The sequence below is a fragment of the Notechis scutatus genome, chromosome 1, assembly GCF_049901735.1.
Source record: "Notechis scutatus isolate UNSWTSFEM ecotype Mainland chromosome 1, rNotScu1.2, whole genome shotgun sequence".
NCBI classification, from domain to species: domain Eukaryota; kingdom Metazoa; phylum Chordata; class Lepidosauria; order Squamata; family Elapidae; genus Notechis; species Notechis scutatus.
Window position 1 is genome coordinate 61,987,373 of NC_142009.1, and position 13,326 is coordinate 62,000,698.

General features: G+C 41.6%; 1 protein-coding gene across 1 annotated transcript in view; it reads right to left on the bottom strand.

The window, feature by feature from the left end:
• ZFAND3 (zinc finger AN1-type containing 3) overlaps positions 1-1,078 on the bottom strand; it is a 121,252-nt gene extending 120,174 nt beyond the window's left edge. The window contains exon 1 of the mRNA XM_026681358.2: positions 391-1,078. Within this exon, the coding sequence (XP_026537143.1) occupies positions 391-461 (71 nt within the window). The 5' untranslated portion in view covers positions 462-1,078. The remainder of the gene's footprint in view (positions 1-390) is intronic.
• Between the last annotated feature and the right edge of the window lie 12,248 nt (positions 1,079-13,326).

The window sequence follows — 13,326 nt, forward strand, 5'->3', positions numbered from 1 at the left end:
CCCTACGCCCTTTCCTCACCACTTTGAGGCAGGGCTGGCTGGGCCTTCGAGCCCCACTTCCTACCCCCCCCCCCCACACCAAGCTCCTCTATATGCAACTCCCACACAAGGCGCAGGTCCGGGAAAGAGCTCCCCCCCATTCCTCCTCCTCCTCCTCCTCCCTTGACAGAAGGAGAGTTCTGGGTCTGGGAAGGCCAAGGAAGAGCCGAGCCTGCCTCGCCACCAAGCCTGGCCAAAAACTATGGCCGTCATTCCTTCCGAAGCACGCACTAGCCGAGTCCGGAGAAAGGCCAAGCTTACAGTAAGCGCCTCACGCCCAACTCCGAACAGGCCCTTTTTGCAAGCTCCCTTCCTCTTCCCCCTCCTCCTCCTCCTCCTCGTTTTACTTACCCCCAGAACCCGCAGGGGCAACGGGGCGGCAGGCTGGGGGCTTTGCTGCGCTCGCTGCCGGCGTCTCCCATGGCGGCGGCGGCGGCGGCACCGGTGCTCAGGGTCAGGGCAGGGGAAGGGGCAGCTCAAGGCAAGAGGATCCAGGCCAGGACTCGATGCCGGGATTCCAGGCCGGTCAGCTGGGAGTCGGACGCTACCACTAAGGAGACGGCTAGGTGGGTGGGTGAAGATGAGGCGGCGGCGGCAGTAAACGACGGCGGCGGAAAAAGAGGCAGCCGCGCCTTTGGTGCTTGAGGTGACACTGAGCTAAGGGCGGAGGCTACCGGAGGGTTGTGACGGGCCCACCACATGCCATCCCCGCGATTAGCGCGCGCCCCCTGACCCAACAATGCCCTCAGCTCCTCCCCCTCAGGCGAGTAGGGTGGTCTTGTCCGCCCGCAAGGCTCGGCTTCAAGTGGAGCGTACCAACGTTCAGAGAATAAAGGGGAGGGATCGGAGACGGCGCAGAAGGTTGGGGCGGAAGCAGGGCTTCTCTTTAAAGAAGCAGAATGGCTGGGGTTTTTAAAAGGACAGCATTCCGCGGCGATTAAGACCGCGAATTATAGTTGGGAAACGATCGGATACCCCCCCCCCTACGCTGTTACTTGTCGATGGGATGGCCTGAAGCGATTGGGTCAAGGGTGAGAGAAAAGACTGCGCATGCGCGAGAGCAGAAACCCGGAAGTAAGAGTGTGGTAAAGAGCTACCCTTAGGAGGTTCCCCTCCCCCTGCGACATGGAATTCCCTGACTAAGCGGCGGCAAACCCCGGGAGTTCCTGTTGAGGTTGCCTTACCGGCGGCTTGCTCTTCTCAGTCGTCATCATTCCCCCCCCTTCCACGCTTCATACTACCAGTTTTTCCACCGACTCCTTAAAAAAAAACAGGTTGTGGTTTGAAGAGTCGGGCTGAAATCGTGCGTAGAATCCTTTGACTCCCAATACCGTCGGGATGGATTGGGTCGGTTCCTTGGTTATTATGCATAAAATTGCGCTGCTTTTCCAAGTATAGGAAATAAGGAAATCTCTGCTCCGTGCTTTTGATTGCAGCATTACAAACAGAAATAAAGTTGGGGGAGGGAGATGGCTCCCCCGTCTGTTAAATTTCCTACAACTGACAATTGTGCTTACGCCTAGAGTGGGTTTTGTTGGAAGCCACCTCCCCTCCTAGAAGAATGAAATATTTTGAGGAATATTAAAAAAGGCAGACTATTATATTTCTCTAAATGAGAAATGGAGAAACTTGTTTTTTTAGAAGCAGGAAGCAGGCTCTGTTTCCATGCCCCCACAAGCGGAAACAGGAGGCAGCATTTAGAAATGCAGATTTGGTAATCCATTCAAAACAGGATATTTTGAAACAAAGGCAGAATGGTAGGATTAGAAGCAGCCCCTCACCCAAGATCCAACATAGGACGAAAGTCATTAGACATAATATGAATTGCCCAACTCCCTTTCAGGACATAAGCCCCCTTCAAACTTTAATTCAAACTTTTAACCAAATTAGCTCAGACAAGCATCTAGGATTTGCATTTCCTCTTTTGCCCATAGAGCCAGCTATGACCCCTAGATGACCCCATAGAACAGGGGTCCCCAACCGCCGGTCCGCGGACCGGTACCGCCATGGAACAAGCCTTACCGGGCCGCTGGTTGCTGGGCGCCGCCATCTTTTTGGTAAAAGCGCTTCTGGTGAGCTTTTCCGGGTAGAAAGCTCACCGGGCGCTGTTTCGTCATAAAAGATGGCGCCAGCCTTTTCGATGAGCTTTTCGGGTAGAAAGCCATTTCTACCGAAAAAGCTCACCAGAAGCGCTGGCGCGCCATCTTTTTATGAAAAGCTGCGCTTCGTGACGTCACCGGAAGCGCCTTTTCGTCATAAAAGATGGCGGCGCCAGTTGCGCCGATACCGGCGCGGCGCCCAGCTGATGTCGGAACCGGGCCGCGGCGTCGAAAAGGTTGGGGATCCCTGCCATAGAAATCTGAACAGGCAATAGAATACTGGAGGACATGTTCTAGCACAGGAACAGGAAGCTCAAATACAAAGCCCAAAAAAGGTATAAAAACCACTGACCCTCAACTCCATTTTGTCAGCTGCACCAGAGCCACAAACCCTGGTGGTTCTTCATCAATGAATGGACCCTCTTTCCAATCAGGCTCCAAGCTCCATTTTATTTCCAGCACCTTTCTCCCAGCTTGGAACTGGACCAGATGGATTTTTTTTCCAGCAATTTGTCTTCATGGTATTGAAGGTTGTATAATAATGAACCTCTGAAGAAGAGAGAAGGGAAAAATATGCATATCCTGAGTAATATAAAGAAGCAAAGTGATCCATGATATTTTAAATACTAACCCATTATATTATGGCATAAGTTTTTGTAGACCAGATCAGCCAAATAAATTACTTTTACAAATACATCTGAGGGACCAGGAGAGAAATGATAGTGTTTTTTTTTTAAATGGGAGATGTTTAGTCTGAAGAAAGTAAGACTTATTTGCAAACTATAGATTTTGTGAGTTTTTTTAAACTATGTGGCCTAGTCCTTTCCGTAGAATGATTCTTTGAAGTACCTTAACAGTAGATATACTTGTTCTTTTTTCTTTGTGTGTGTGTGTGTGTGTGTTAAAATTTGTATTAATTTAGAATTCATTAAAAAAATGTGTAATGGAAAGGGAATATGACAGACTAAAGAACCAGCTAAATTAATAAGTTTAATATAGACTATTAAAAGCAAGGAGAGACTTTGGTAACTTCATTATTACTATTATTAGGCAAATATATATTGTTTATTTTTATTTTTAAAATGAATATTAAAGGATTATATTTGAAATAATTGAAATGAAATAAAAAGATGTTTAGATTGATTAATGAAAGAATTTAGAATTAAACTTTATTATTATTAGGCAAACACATATTGTTTATCTTTATTTTCAAAAATAAATATTAAAGGATTATATTTGAAATAATTGAAATGAAACAAAAAGATGTTTCGATTGAGATTAATGAAAGAGGCTAGAATTAATGTGTTTGTTTCTCTCCTTACTGAAAACTTGGAATGGAAAAGGTAATAATAGAATTAAGTATGCATATATCAATGTATAATTGCTGTCATATTTGTATGTAAAGGTGATGACCCGGAAATATGTTGTCCACTAAAAAGAGATTTTTGTTTTTAATGTGAAAAACTGAATAAAGTTTGTTAAAAAAAACAACAGTAGATATTTAAAAAATATTTAGTTCTTTTCAATGGTATAAGTTTTCATGCTCTAGAATTGACATTTTTAAAATGCAAAAACTATAGAGTTGCCTATGTTCTGATACTGAGGCAGTTGGGTGTTGGTTTTTTTTAAAAAGGGACCAGTTGCTATCAATGCCTCTTAATGGCTGTTTTATGCCCTCTTAAATGCCAGCAGTTTGTTTCAAATGCCAAATGATAAGCTGCTTCCTGAATATTTTTGCTTAGTCAGTACAGAGTGGATAGATCCTTAGCCTGATTCTACAGGATTCTTCACATGTAGGATTATCTTCAGCTGACATATATGTACATGGGTGCTAAGGAAACAAAAAATAAAATAAGGGTAAATAACTGCATAATGCAAAAATTGTACAGCCTGAAACAATTAAGTTGAAGAAAATAAAATCAGAACAGTGATTGTGATAAGCCTGCTGCCCACTACAGTTGCTATTTGGCTCTTCATGTATCCATGCAGCTACCCAAACAAAACAGTTGGTTCTTTGCTTTGCTGATAAGGAACTAGCAAGAGAAGATTGTAAAGCCGGTGATACAGTATTCACAGGAAAAGTAGGAAGAGACAATTAATTGGCATTAATTTCCAAATGTCATATTCATTTCAGGGGATTCTGGGGCACAAGACCAATGGATGAGTTAGCTGACAGCTAAAGGAATTATAATAGCTAAAATGAATTTGCTTATTCTTATAGCTGTTAAAGATAGTGTGTTGTATTGTAAACCTAACAATGGACTGAGCAGTTGATATTAGGATTTATGAGATGCTGGATGAGATGGGAAAAAGACTCCTGGAGAAGAGATACCTAAGTGTTTTAAGAGCAGACATACATTGGGAAGTTGTACTAAAGTAAAAGGGTGTTGTACAAAGTTAACACCCACCCCTCTCCTAGAAGAATGAAATATTTTGAGAAATATTAAAAAGGCAGAATATTATATTTCCCTAAAGAAGAAACATGCTATTGGAAAGCAGCCCCCACCTTTCTTAATAACCCCAGCAGGACTGGGCCAGCCTATCTACAAGACAAAAGACCTTCAGCTCTAGGTTGATGGGATTAAGACATAGCCCGTCAGGACATAATAGGACCATTTAGCTCACTGCTTTGCACAATCTCTTGAGGACATTGCGTCATTCAGCAAACTTCAACCAAACTTGGGAGCTCAGACAAACATGACCCCATAGGAATCTGGCAACAGCCAATAGAATACATGTTCTTGCACAGGAACAGGAAGTTCAAGTTCAAAGCCCAAGAAAATGTATAATCACTCCACCCCACTCTCAACTCCATGTGGTCAGCTGCCCAGAATCATGTGCTTGGTAGTTCTGCTTCATAATTAAACCATTTTTGCAATCAGCCTCTGTATTTCCAGTGTCTTTCTCCTGGCTTGGAACTGAACCAGATGGATATTTCTTCCAACAGTGTCTGGAGTATATGGCTTTATAACCCTGGAGCTCCACTAAAGTTGAAGTAGGAGAAATAAGATCAAAGGTTTATCAGGATATAACTGGTCAAGTGCTTACAGATAGTCCTTGACCTATGGAACTATTGGGATCAAAATTTATGTTGCTAAATGAATCCTGCCCAATTATACACCCATTTTTGCCATATTTAAGTGGAACACTAGTTAAGTGAATCATATGGCCATTAAGTCAATCCCATTGACTGCTTGTTGGAAGTTGGCTAAGAGTTGAAAATGGTGATCATATGGCCCTGCTGCAACTGTTGTAAATAAATGGCAGTTGCCAAATGCTCAAATTTTGATCATGTAACTCTGGGGATGCTTAATGATTGCGAGGACTGGTTGTAGGTCACTTTTTTCAGTGTCGTAATTTGGAATAATCACTAAATGGATGGTTGTAAGTTGAGGATTACTTCTGTTATTCAGTCAAGGAGTTGATATAAAATACCATCTACTTTCATCTGTTTTCCTGAAATGGAGAGGAGTAATTGGAGATTGGATCTCATCTAAGCTAGAAATAAACGCAGGTTCACATATAATGTTAAGATTGCTTAGAATGCTTTGAGAATCAGTGCAAAACCTAGAGGAAAAGATGAATAAAGAAAACAAGGCTATTTTAAGCTTATCTACATAAAGAGATTAAAAAGAATGCAAAACTATTAGTAAGATCAGTTGGCACAATTTTTCTCCCATTTCAATTTTATATATTGCTGACTAGATACTCTATCTAGTCAGCAATATAGGCTTTACCAGAAGCCTGAAGCCAAACAATTTTGCCACTACCTGGGGAACAGGCATGAAAGGTTGAAAACAGCAGCAGACAAAAGATCTACTCTATCAAATTAGATTTTGAAAAAAGAAATGGCAACACACTATTCTTTCTAAACACCGTCATCAACAAAGGAAACAACAGAGAATTAGAAATGCAAGTTCTTTGAAAAATAACCTACACTAACCAGGTGTTCCATTACTCAACCTCTACAAGAAGAGCTACGTAAGAACATTACATTGCAAACACCAGAAAAAGGAAGCAGATTGCCTATACAACTTCTTCTAACAAAATAAATTCCCACACAAAACTTTATTTTAAAAAGTGGCTGACTACTCAGTCCATTATAGCACAACCAATACAAGCTATGGAAAGGATAACATTGCCATAATCAAAACTATATGAAACAACCAACATACAGTTACAACCACACTATTACCACAGCACACAAACCAACTAAGGCCTTCCAGAACATCTTTTCAAACATAAAGATCTAGTAGCCCAAGAAGAAGAAAATAGGAATCATCAACAAACACAGTGTAAGGACTGTAAGAGAGCCACTTGAATGGATATTCAGAAGACTAGCAAAGCACAACCATGGACACAATTAGCAATCAGAAGAAAAGTGAAAATTTATTAATCTCAACCATAGTTTCAGCTGTGAAACAGAGCATCCTTTAAGGTTGTAAGCTGCCCAGAGTCGCTGTGTGGTGACATGAATGACAAATTTAATAAATGCCAGACCAAGCTAAACACAAAATGCTATGGAATTCCTGGAAGCTTGAGATTCAGACAAATCAGCCATCAATAAACACATAGAGATAAACTACATTTACAAAATCATTCGAAAGAGACAATAAAAAAGCTTTTAAAAAGACAAAAACATATCTCTCTAATATCCAATGCCCAGATAAGCAGGAATTAATAATTTATTAATTGTTATTAATAAATATTTTATACATACATTAATAACAGTCAAACAAGCAGAAAACAATTGTTGAGGTAATTCCCCGTTAGGAGAATAAGCACATACAGGGCATTTGAGAGTAGTGTTTGAATAATACACGCACAGCACACAGATACACTGTACAGTAAATGTAGGTTTTTACTGTCTATAAAGGTTTAAGCAAAGTTCAAGATAAGCAGTCCAAAGTCATTCACAAGTTAAATCAGTCAGTTTTCAGTCCAGGGATAATCCAATAACAAAGTCCAGTGTCAAAAACAGTTCAGTAAAAAACTTACATCAAATCCAAGAATATCAGTCAATTAGAAGGAATGGCAAAACTCTCCAACAGAAGGAAACAGAGACTGAGACTCACTCACACTCTCTTCTGAGACTAAGACCAAACAACCCAGATTTCTGGCTCCATCTTATGGCCGTTTGAGAAACCACACCCAATTACACTTTTAGGATTCTCTTAAAGAGGCAGTATTAAAATGTCTATCCTGGTTTATATATTCCCAACCCAAATAGCTGTTAGGAGACTTACATTCCTAACAACAATGTTCTAATCAAGGAACTACCAAGGAGAAAACCATGCTCCCTTCAACTCTGGTAGGACAAGCAACTATAGACAAACAAGGAGTAAAACTAACAGTTATTAGCACTGATTATGGTAGCTAGTCGGGGAATGAACCATCTGGAAGCAAACAATCAAGCTGTCAAGCCTGGATTTGGTTAGATTGTGGAGTTAGTGGTATTCTGGGTTATTCATATGAATTCGGCTTGACACATTTGGGACCTAGAAGTGGGGAGAGCTGAGATGGATGGAGGTTCAGCCTAAACAACATAGCTGGCCGACGAGTCAGTAGCTTTCCAACGACTGGCTGGCCAGAGGAAGGAGGAACGAAGTCACCAAGCAACCTGTTCTCATCCCGGTTGGAGAATGTGACTTATTGTTTTGAAAAATTGAGAAAATCTTATATATAATGACGTGGAAAACCCAGGAACTTTCAGTACTGCCTTTCCACTAGTTAGTGGCAAGATGGTGTATCTAAATAAACTTGTTCCTTGAGGAAACGAAATGCCTCAGAGTTCGTTTTATGATGGATTCATTATTTGGAACCTGACATTAAGCCAGTGCTCCGAGGCACTTCATTTCCTCTGAGACCATACAAAGACTATACAGGAAGGAAGACATTCCAGCTCCAGCTTTATTGCAAGACTTGTCTCATGACATGCCAAGCAAGGATGGGGAGAGTGAAGTCTGTGCATAAGTCCCGTAAGGACTATGTCTCTTTGAATATGGGAAGAGAGGCTCAGTTTGATAAGGGGAAAGTGTATGGAGATAACCTTGAAGAAAGAATGCAAGTTAAGTAAGCTTCACCTCAGCCCTGTGAAAGAGGGAGAGGATAAGAAAGAGATTTATTCTTTTTAAATTGCATTTGGTGTAAGTAGGGGCAGCAGAAAACTGCCAGATTTTCAAGATATCCTACAACAAAGAATTCCAGTAAAGTGAAGGACTGGTATACACTAATTGTTGTCTCTTAACAGCAATCTGAAATTCTTCAGTCATTCAAATTCTTTCTTAGCTTTAGCTTCTCTTCTCTTCTTGGCAATTTCTACCATCTATGTTGGTATCCACCTTGCTTTCTTCTGTATCTTAGTCTTTTACAATCTCTTCTCATTGATCAACTTTGATTTCATTCCACCGTACTTCTGATTCCCCATCACTCGACTTCAGCACTTCAAAGTGATTCCTGATATTCTCCTTGAAAATGGAACTATGTGCTCAAGATAGAATCATAGGACTGCAAGGGAACTTGGAAATCTGCTAGTCCAAACCTCTGTTCAGGGCAGGAAACCTTATACCACCTTGATCAAATGGTTGTCCAGTCTTTTTTTGAAAATCCAGTGATGGAACACGCACAACTCCAGGAAGTAAGCTATTCCAGTGATTGTTCACACCATCAGAAAACTTCTCCTTACTTCTAGCTGGGTTCTCTCTTGAGAAGTTTCTATCCTTTACTTCTTGTCCTGCCCTCCAAAGCTTTGGAGAATAAGACAATCCTCTGTTTTCTATGATAGCCCTTCAAGTACTGGAAGACAGTTAACATGTCCTGCTAATCCTTTTCTTTGATAGGTTAGACTATAGGTGTCAAACTTGCCGTGTCACATTGCCATCACAGGGCATATCACAATGGTTTTTTTTCCCTTCATGGACCTGGGGTGGGTGTGGCCTGTGCATGACACATCCAGACTGCGGGCTGCCAGTTTGATACTTCTGGGTTAGACATAACTAGCTGCCTTTATTATCTTTCTTGTTCTTCATATGATTTAGCCGCCAGACCCTTTATTATTTTTGTTGCTCTTTTCTGCACGCTTTTTAGGGTCTTAGCATATTTTTTGTATCTAGATGTACTGGATGCAGTATTCCAAGGCTTCACTAATGCAGTATAAGGTGGCAATATCATTTTTCGTGATCTTGATGTTATCCCTCTGTTGATGCAGCCCAGGAGTGCATTGACTTTTTTGGCAATTGCAGCACATAGCTGGTTCATACTTAAATGGTGGTCCACTAGAGCATCTAGATCTCTCTCACATACTACTGTTAAGCCAATTCCACCTATTTGTACCTATGTATTTGGCTTTTCCTGCCTAAGTGCAGGATCTTACTTACCACTGAACTGCATCTTGTTGGATAAGTCTCTATGCTCAAGTCTGTCAACATCCTTCTGAACCTTGAGTCTATCTTCAAAGTGTTGGTAATTCCCCACCCCCCAAGCTTGGTGTTATCTGCAAATTTAATGAGTTGCCCTTCTAACTTCTTGTCTAGATCATTTATGAAGAAGTTGAAGAGTACTAGGTTCACATCATATTGTGGAAACTGTTTGGCTTTGTATTTCTGCTTTAGCTTGACTTGGAACCTGCATGTGAACAGATCATAATCAGTTGCATAGCCAACCCTTGATGATGTATTTGTTGTTATAATTGAATTATTCCATCTACTACCAATAATATAGTCAATTTGATTTCTCCGTGTTTCAACTTGTGATTTCTGTGTGCTCCATCAGTTTGGTTGTTTGAAAATTGGCAATGCAGAAATCATTGGATTGGCAAAAATAGAGAGATCATTCCTCCTAGTTCATTCCTGTTCCCTAGGCCATACAGTCCAACTGTCTTCCTTTTTCAATCTTCCACAGTTTATAAAGATGAGGGTCTCTTGAGTGTGGCTATTCTGCTTTAGCTATTTTGCCATAGAACAAATCTTGCCTAGCACGTACACCTCTCAGGGCAAATTCCACTGACAGGACTGAAACTGACAGGATTAACTCCAAAAGTCTGTGTCAGCTAAAAACTGTGTATTTGGTATTAAGACATGTTTACCTGAAAAGTATCAGTCATGAAGTTTGCTCCTTGTGTCACGTAGCTTGGTTTCAATGATTAACTCTGTAACTTCATTGTTTCCTGCAATCACCCCACACCCCCATCTTTGAATCAGCACAATAAAAGAGGACAGCGCAAAGCAATCGGGGCCGCCGGGACAATTCCATCTGCCCCAGGCGCGATGTGTTTCCTCACCTAAAGAAACTATTTGTTTTGTGTCTTTTTCTTTGTGCTTTGGCACTCACCCTTGCGAGGGCTCCGCTAAATTATTTCTTGAAGGGAATTCAGCAACAGACTGGAAAATCGAATCAACGGACCGGTCGCTCGATCGACAGCTGGGGCTCGTCCGGGATCCCTCGATTCGTCCGGGATCCCTCGATTTTCTGGTCTCACGGTGTGACTTCTGTCTAGGGGTGCATCGCCTTCACTCCCATTTCTACGCACCTGGCATAGGCTCCGTACGAACGTAAGTAATGGGCTCCTCACTTTCCAAGGTTTCGTCAGGACATAGGGACGAACTTTACGATTTGGTGAAGAAGGCTAATTCCTTTCAAAAAATCAATGGTACCACTGTGTACCCTATTTCTAAGAAATCTTTAAATAAATTTATAATTTACATTGAGGCACATTGTCCAGCATATCCATCTGCTGGAACTCTCAGCCATTCTCTATGGGAAAAATTAGGGAAATATCTACACGAAATTCCTAGAGCTCCCATGGATATACTCATTTCTTGGAGAGCGATAATGGCTGCTATAACTACTGTTTATCCTCCTTCTAGTCTTCCTGAAACATCTTTTTCTCCTGTTTCCTCTGATTCCCCTTCTTCTCATTCAAAAACTACTAAGCCTCTTGCGGTTCATCTTGATACAATTTCTTCCTTACCACCTCCGTATCCTGACATTTCTTTCCCTCCTCCTTCCGCTCCATCTTCTCTTTCTGACTCTTCTCCAATAAAACCTGTGGGAGGTATTATAACTAATCTTCTGTCATCACCTCTGCCTTTAGAAACAGAAGATCCTTCTGCTTATCCTATGACTATTATCCCTGGTGCAGCGGGAGGCAATGTTCACAGCAACATTGAGTTTAAAGTTTTAAAAAATATAAAAGATGCAGTTACAACTTATGGATTACATTCTCCTTTTACTCGGGAATACTTGATTCTTTGGTCACTGCTAATACTGTTATGTTACTTTATGACTGGAAAATGCTTTTCTCTATGCTTATGACTCCAGCGCAATATGTTGTGTGGCAATCTGAATATGAAAAAGGTGTTGAGGCTGAAATTTGTAGGGGTTTGCCTGCTGGAGTAACTGTAGATCATTTAATGGGAAAAGGTCAATCCTCTACTCTAGCACAACAACAAAATTCCCCCGTCGCAGTTTTGCCATTATTCATATGTGTGCTATGAATGCTTTAAAGCGAGTGGATGATTCAGATTCGCAGTCCACCCAAACATTTTTGAAAATTATGCAAAATCCTGATGAGCCATATGCTTCATTCATCAGTCGCCTTCAGACAGCCCTAGATCGACAGATAGATAATTCCACTGCCAAACAAGAGTTACTTATAAAATTGGCTTTTTCCAACGCAAATCATGACTGTCAAAAAATTCTACAGCCAGTCGCTAATAAGCCAGGCGTGACATTGGCTGAGTTTTTACAACTCTGTAGAATTGTAGGAACAACCACTCATAAAATGAATATGCTTGCTACTGCTATCACTGCTTCATTATCGGATCTTAATTCCGCATCCACTTCTCCTCCCGATGCTTTCGCTGTAACACGCAACGGCAATTGTTTTAACTGTGGCAAGCCCGGACATTTTAAAAATCAATGTCGCATGCCAGGGGGTGGGCCGCTCTTCGTGGCCAAACTAGAGGTCCACCTCCCTCATCTAAACCACAAACCATCTGTCCTCGCTGCCGGAAAGGCTATCATTGGGCTTCACAATGTCGTTCTAATCCTTCTCTCTCTCAGCCTTCGGAAACTAATTGAGGGGTCTTCAGCTAGCCCCGCCACAAAGGCTGAATTACCTGCCACAACATTTCCTGTGGTGCTGTTAGAGGATCTTGTGTATGATGATCCTGGTGCTGTTTTTACTCTTCCTTTAACTACAACGCTTTTCAAACCTCTGCCTCCTTCCACACCTGTCTTACTTATTCCCAATTCTTCCCTTACCATAGAGGGTGTGGTTGCTGCTCCTTACTTATATGATTCTTCTGCTCTTAATAATCTTGCTTTGGCTGCAATAGGGGATCGTTGCTTTTCTTTAAAAAGGGGACAGTAGTGGCTACGCTTATAATTTTGCCTCTTTTTGAACCTCTCTCCTTGTTTGCATTACAGCAGCCTGTCCAAGCTTCAAAACCCACTCTTTCTGTCACACTCGACCCTCGCATTTTTGATGGTCTGATTGACACTTCTGTTATTCGTTCCTCTGAATGGCCCTCTTCTTGGTCTCTCACAGAAGCTTCTTCAGTGCAGGGCGTAGGTGGGGCACAAGCTGCTAAGGTCAGCTCTCATTGGCTTTCTGCTTCTACTGAGCATTCTACCTTAACTGCTTATCTTAAACCCTATATCCTTCCTCTACATTGCAACCTCTGGGGACGTGATTTACTCTCTCAATTTCAGGCTTATATTCAGCTGCCATAGTTTTTCTATCTAAATGTCTATTTCTCCTTTATCCCTTACTCTTAAAACCTCTCTTCCTGTTTGGGTGGATCAATGGCCTCTCACCAAAGAAAAATTGGAGGCTTTACATCTTCTTGTCCATCAACAGTTAATAGAAGGACATATTGAACCATCCACCAGTCCTTACAACACCCCAGTCTTTGTAATTAAAAAGAAATCTGGCAAATGGCGCCTCCTTAATGATCTTGAGCCATTAATTTAATTATTCAACCCATGGGACCACTGCAGTGTGGCCTGCCTAATCCTAATTTGATCCCAGCTGGATTTGATCTCATAATAATAGATTTAAAAGACGGTTTCTTTTCCATACCTCTGGCACAAAAAGATAGGATCATCTTTGCCTTTACAGTACCAGAGCTTAACAACTCTAAACCCACCTCTAGGTATCAATGGAAAGTTCTTCCACAAGGTATGC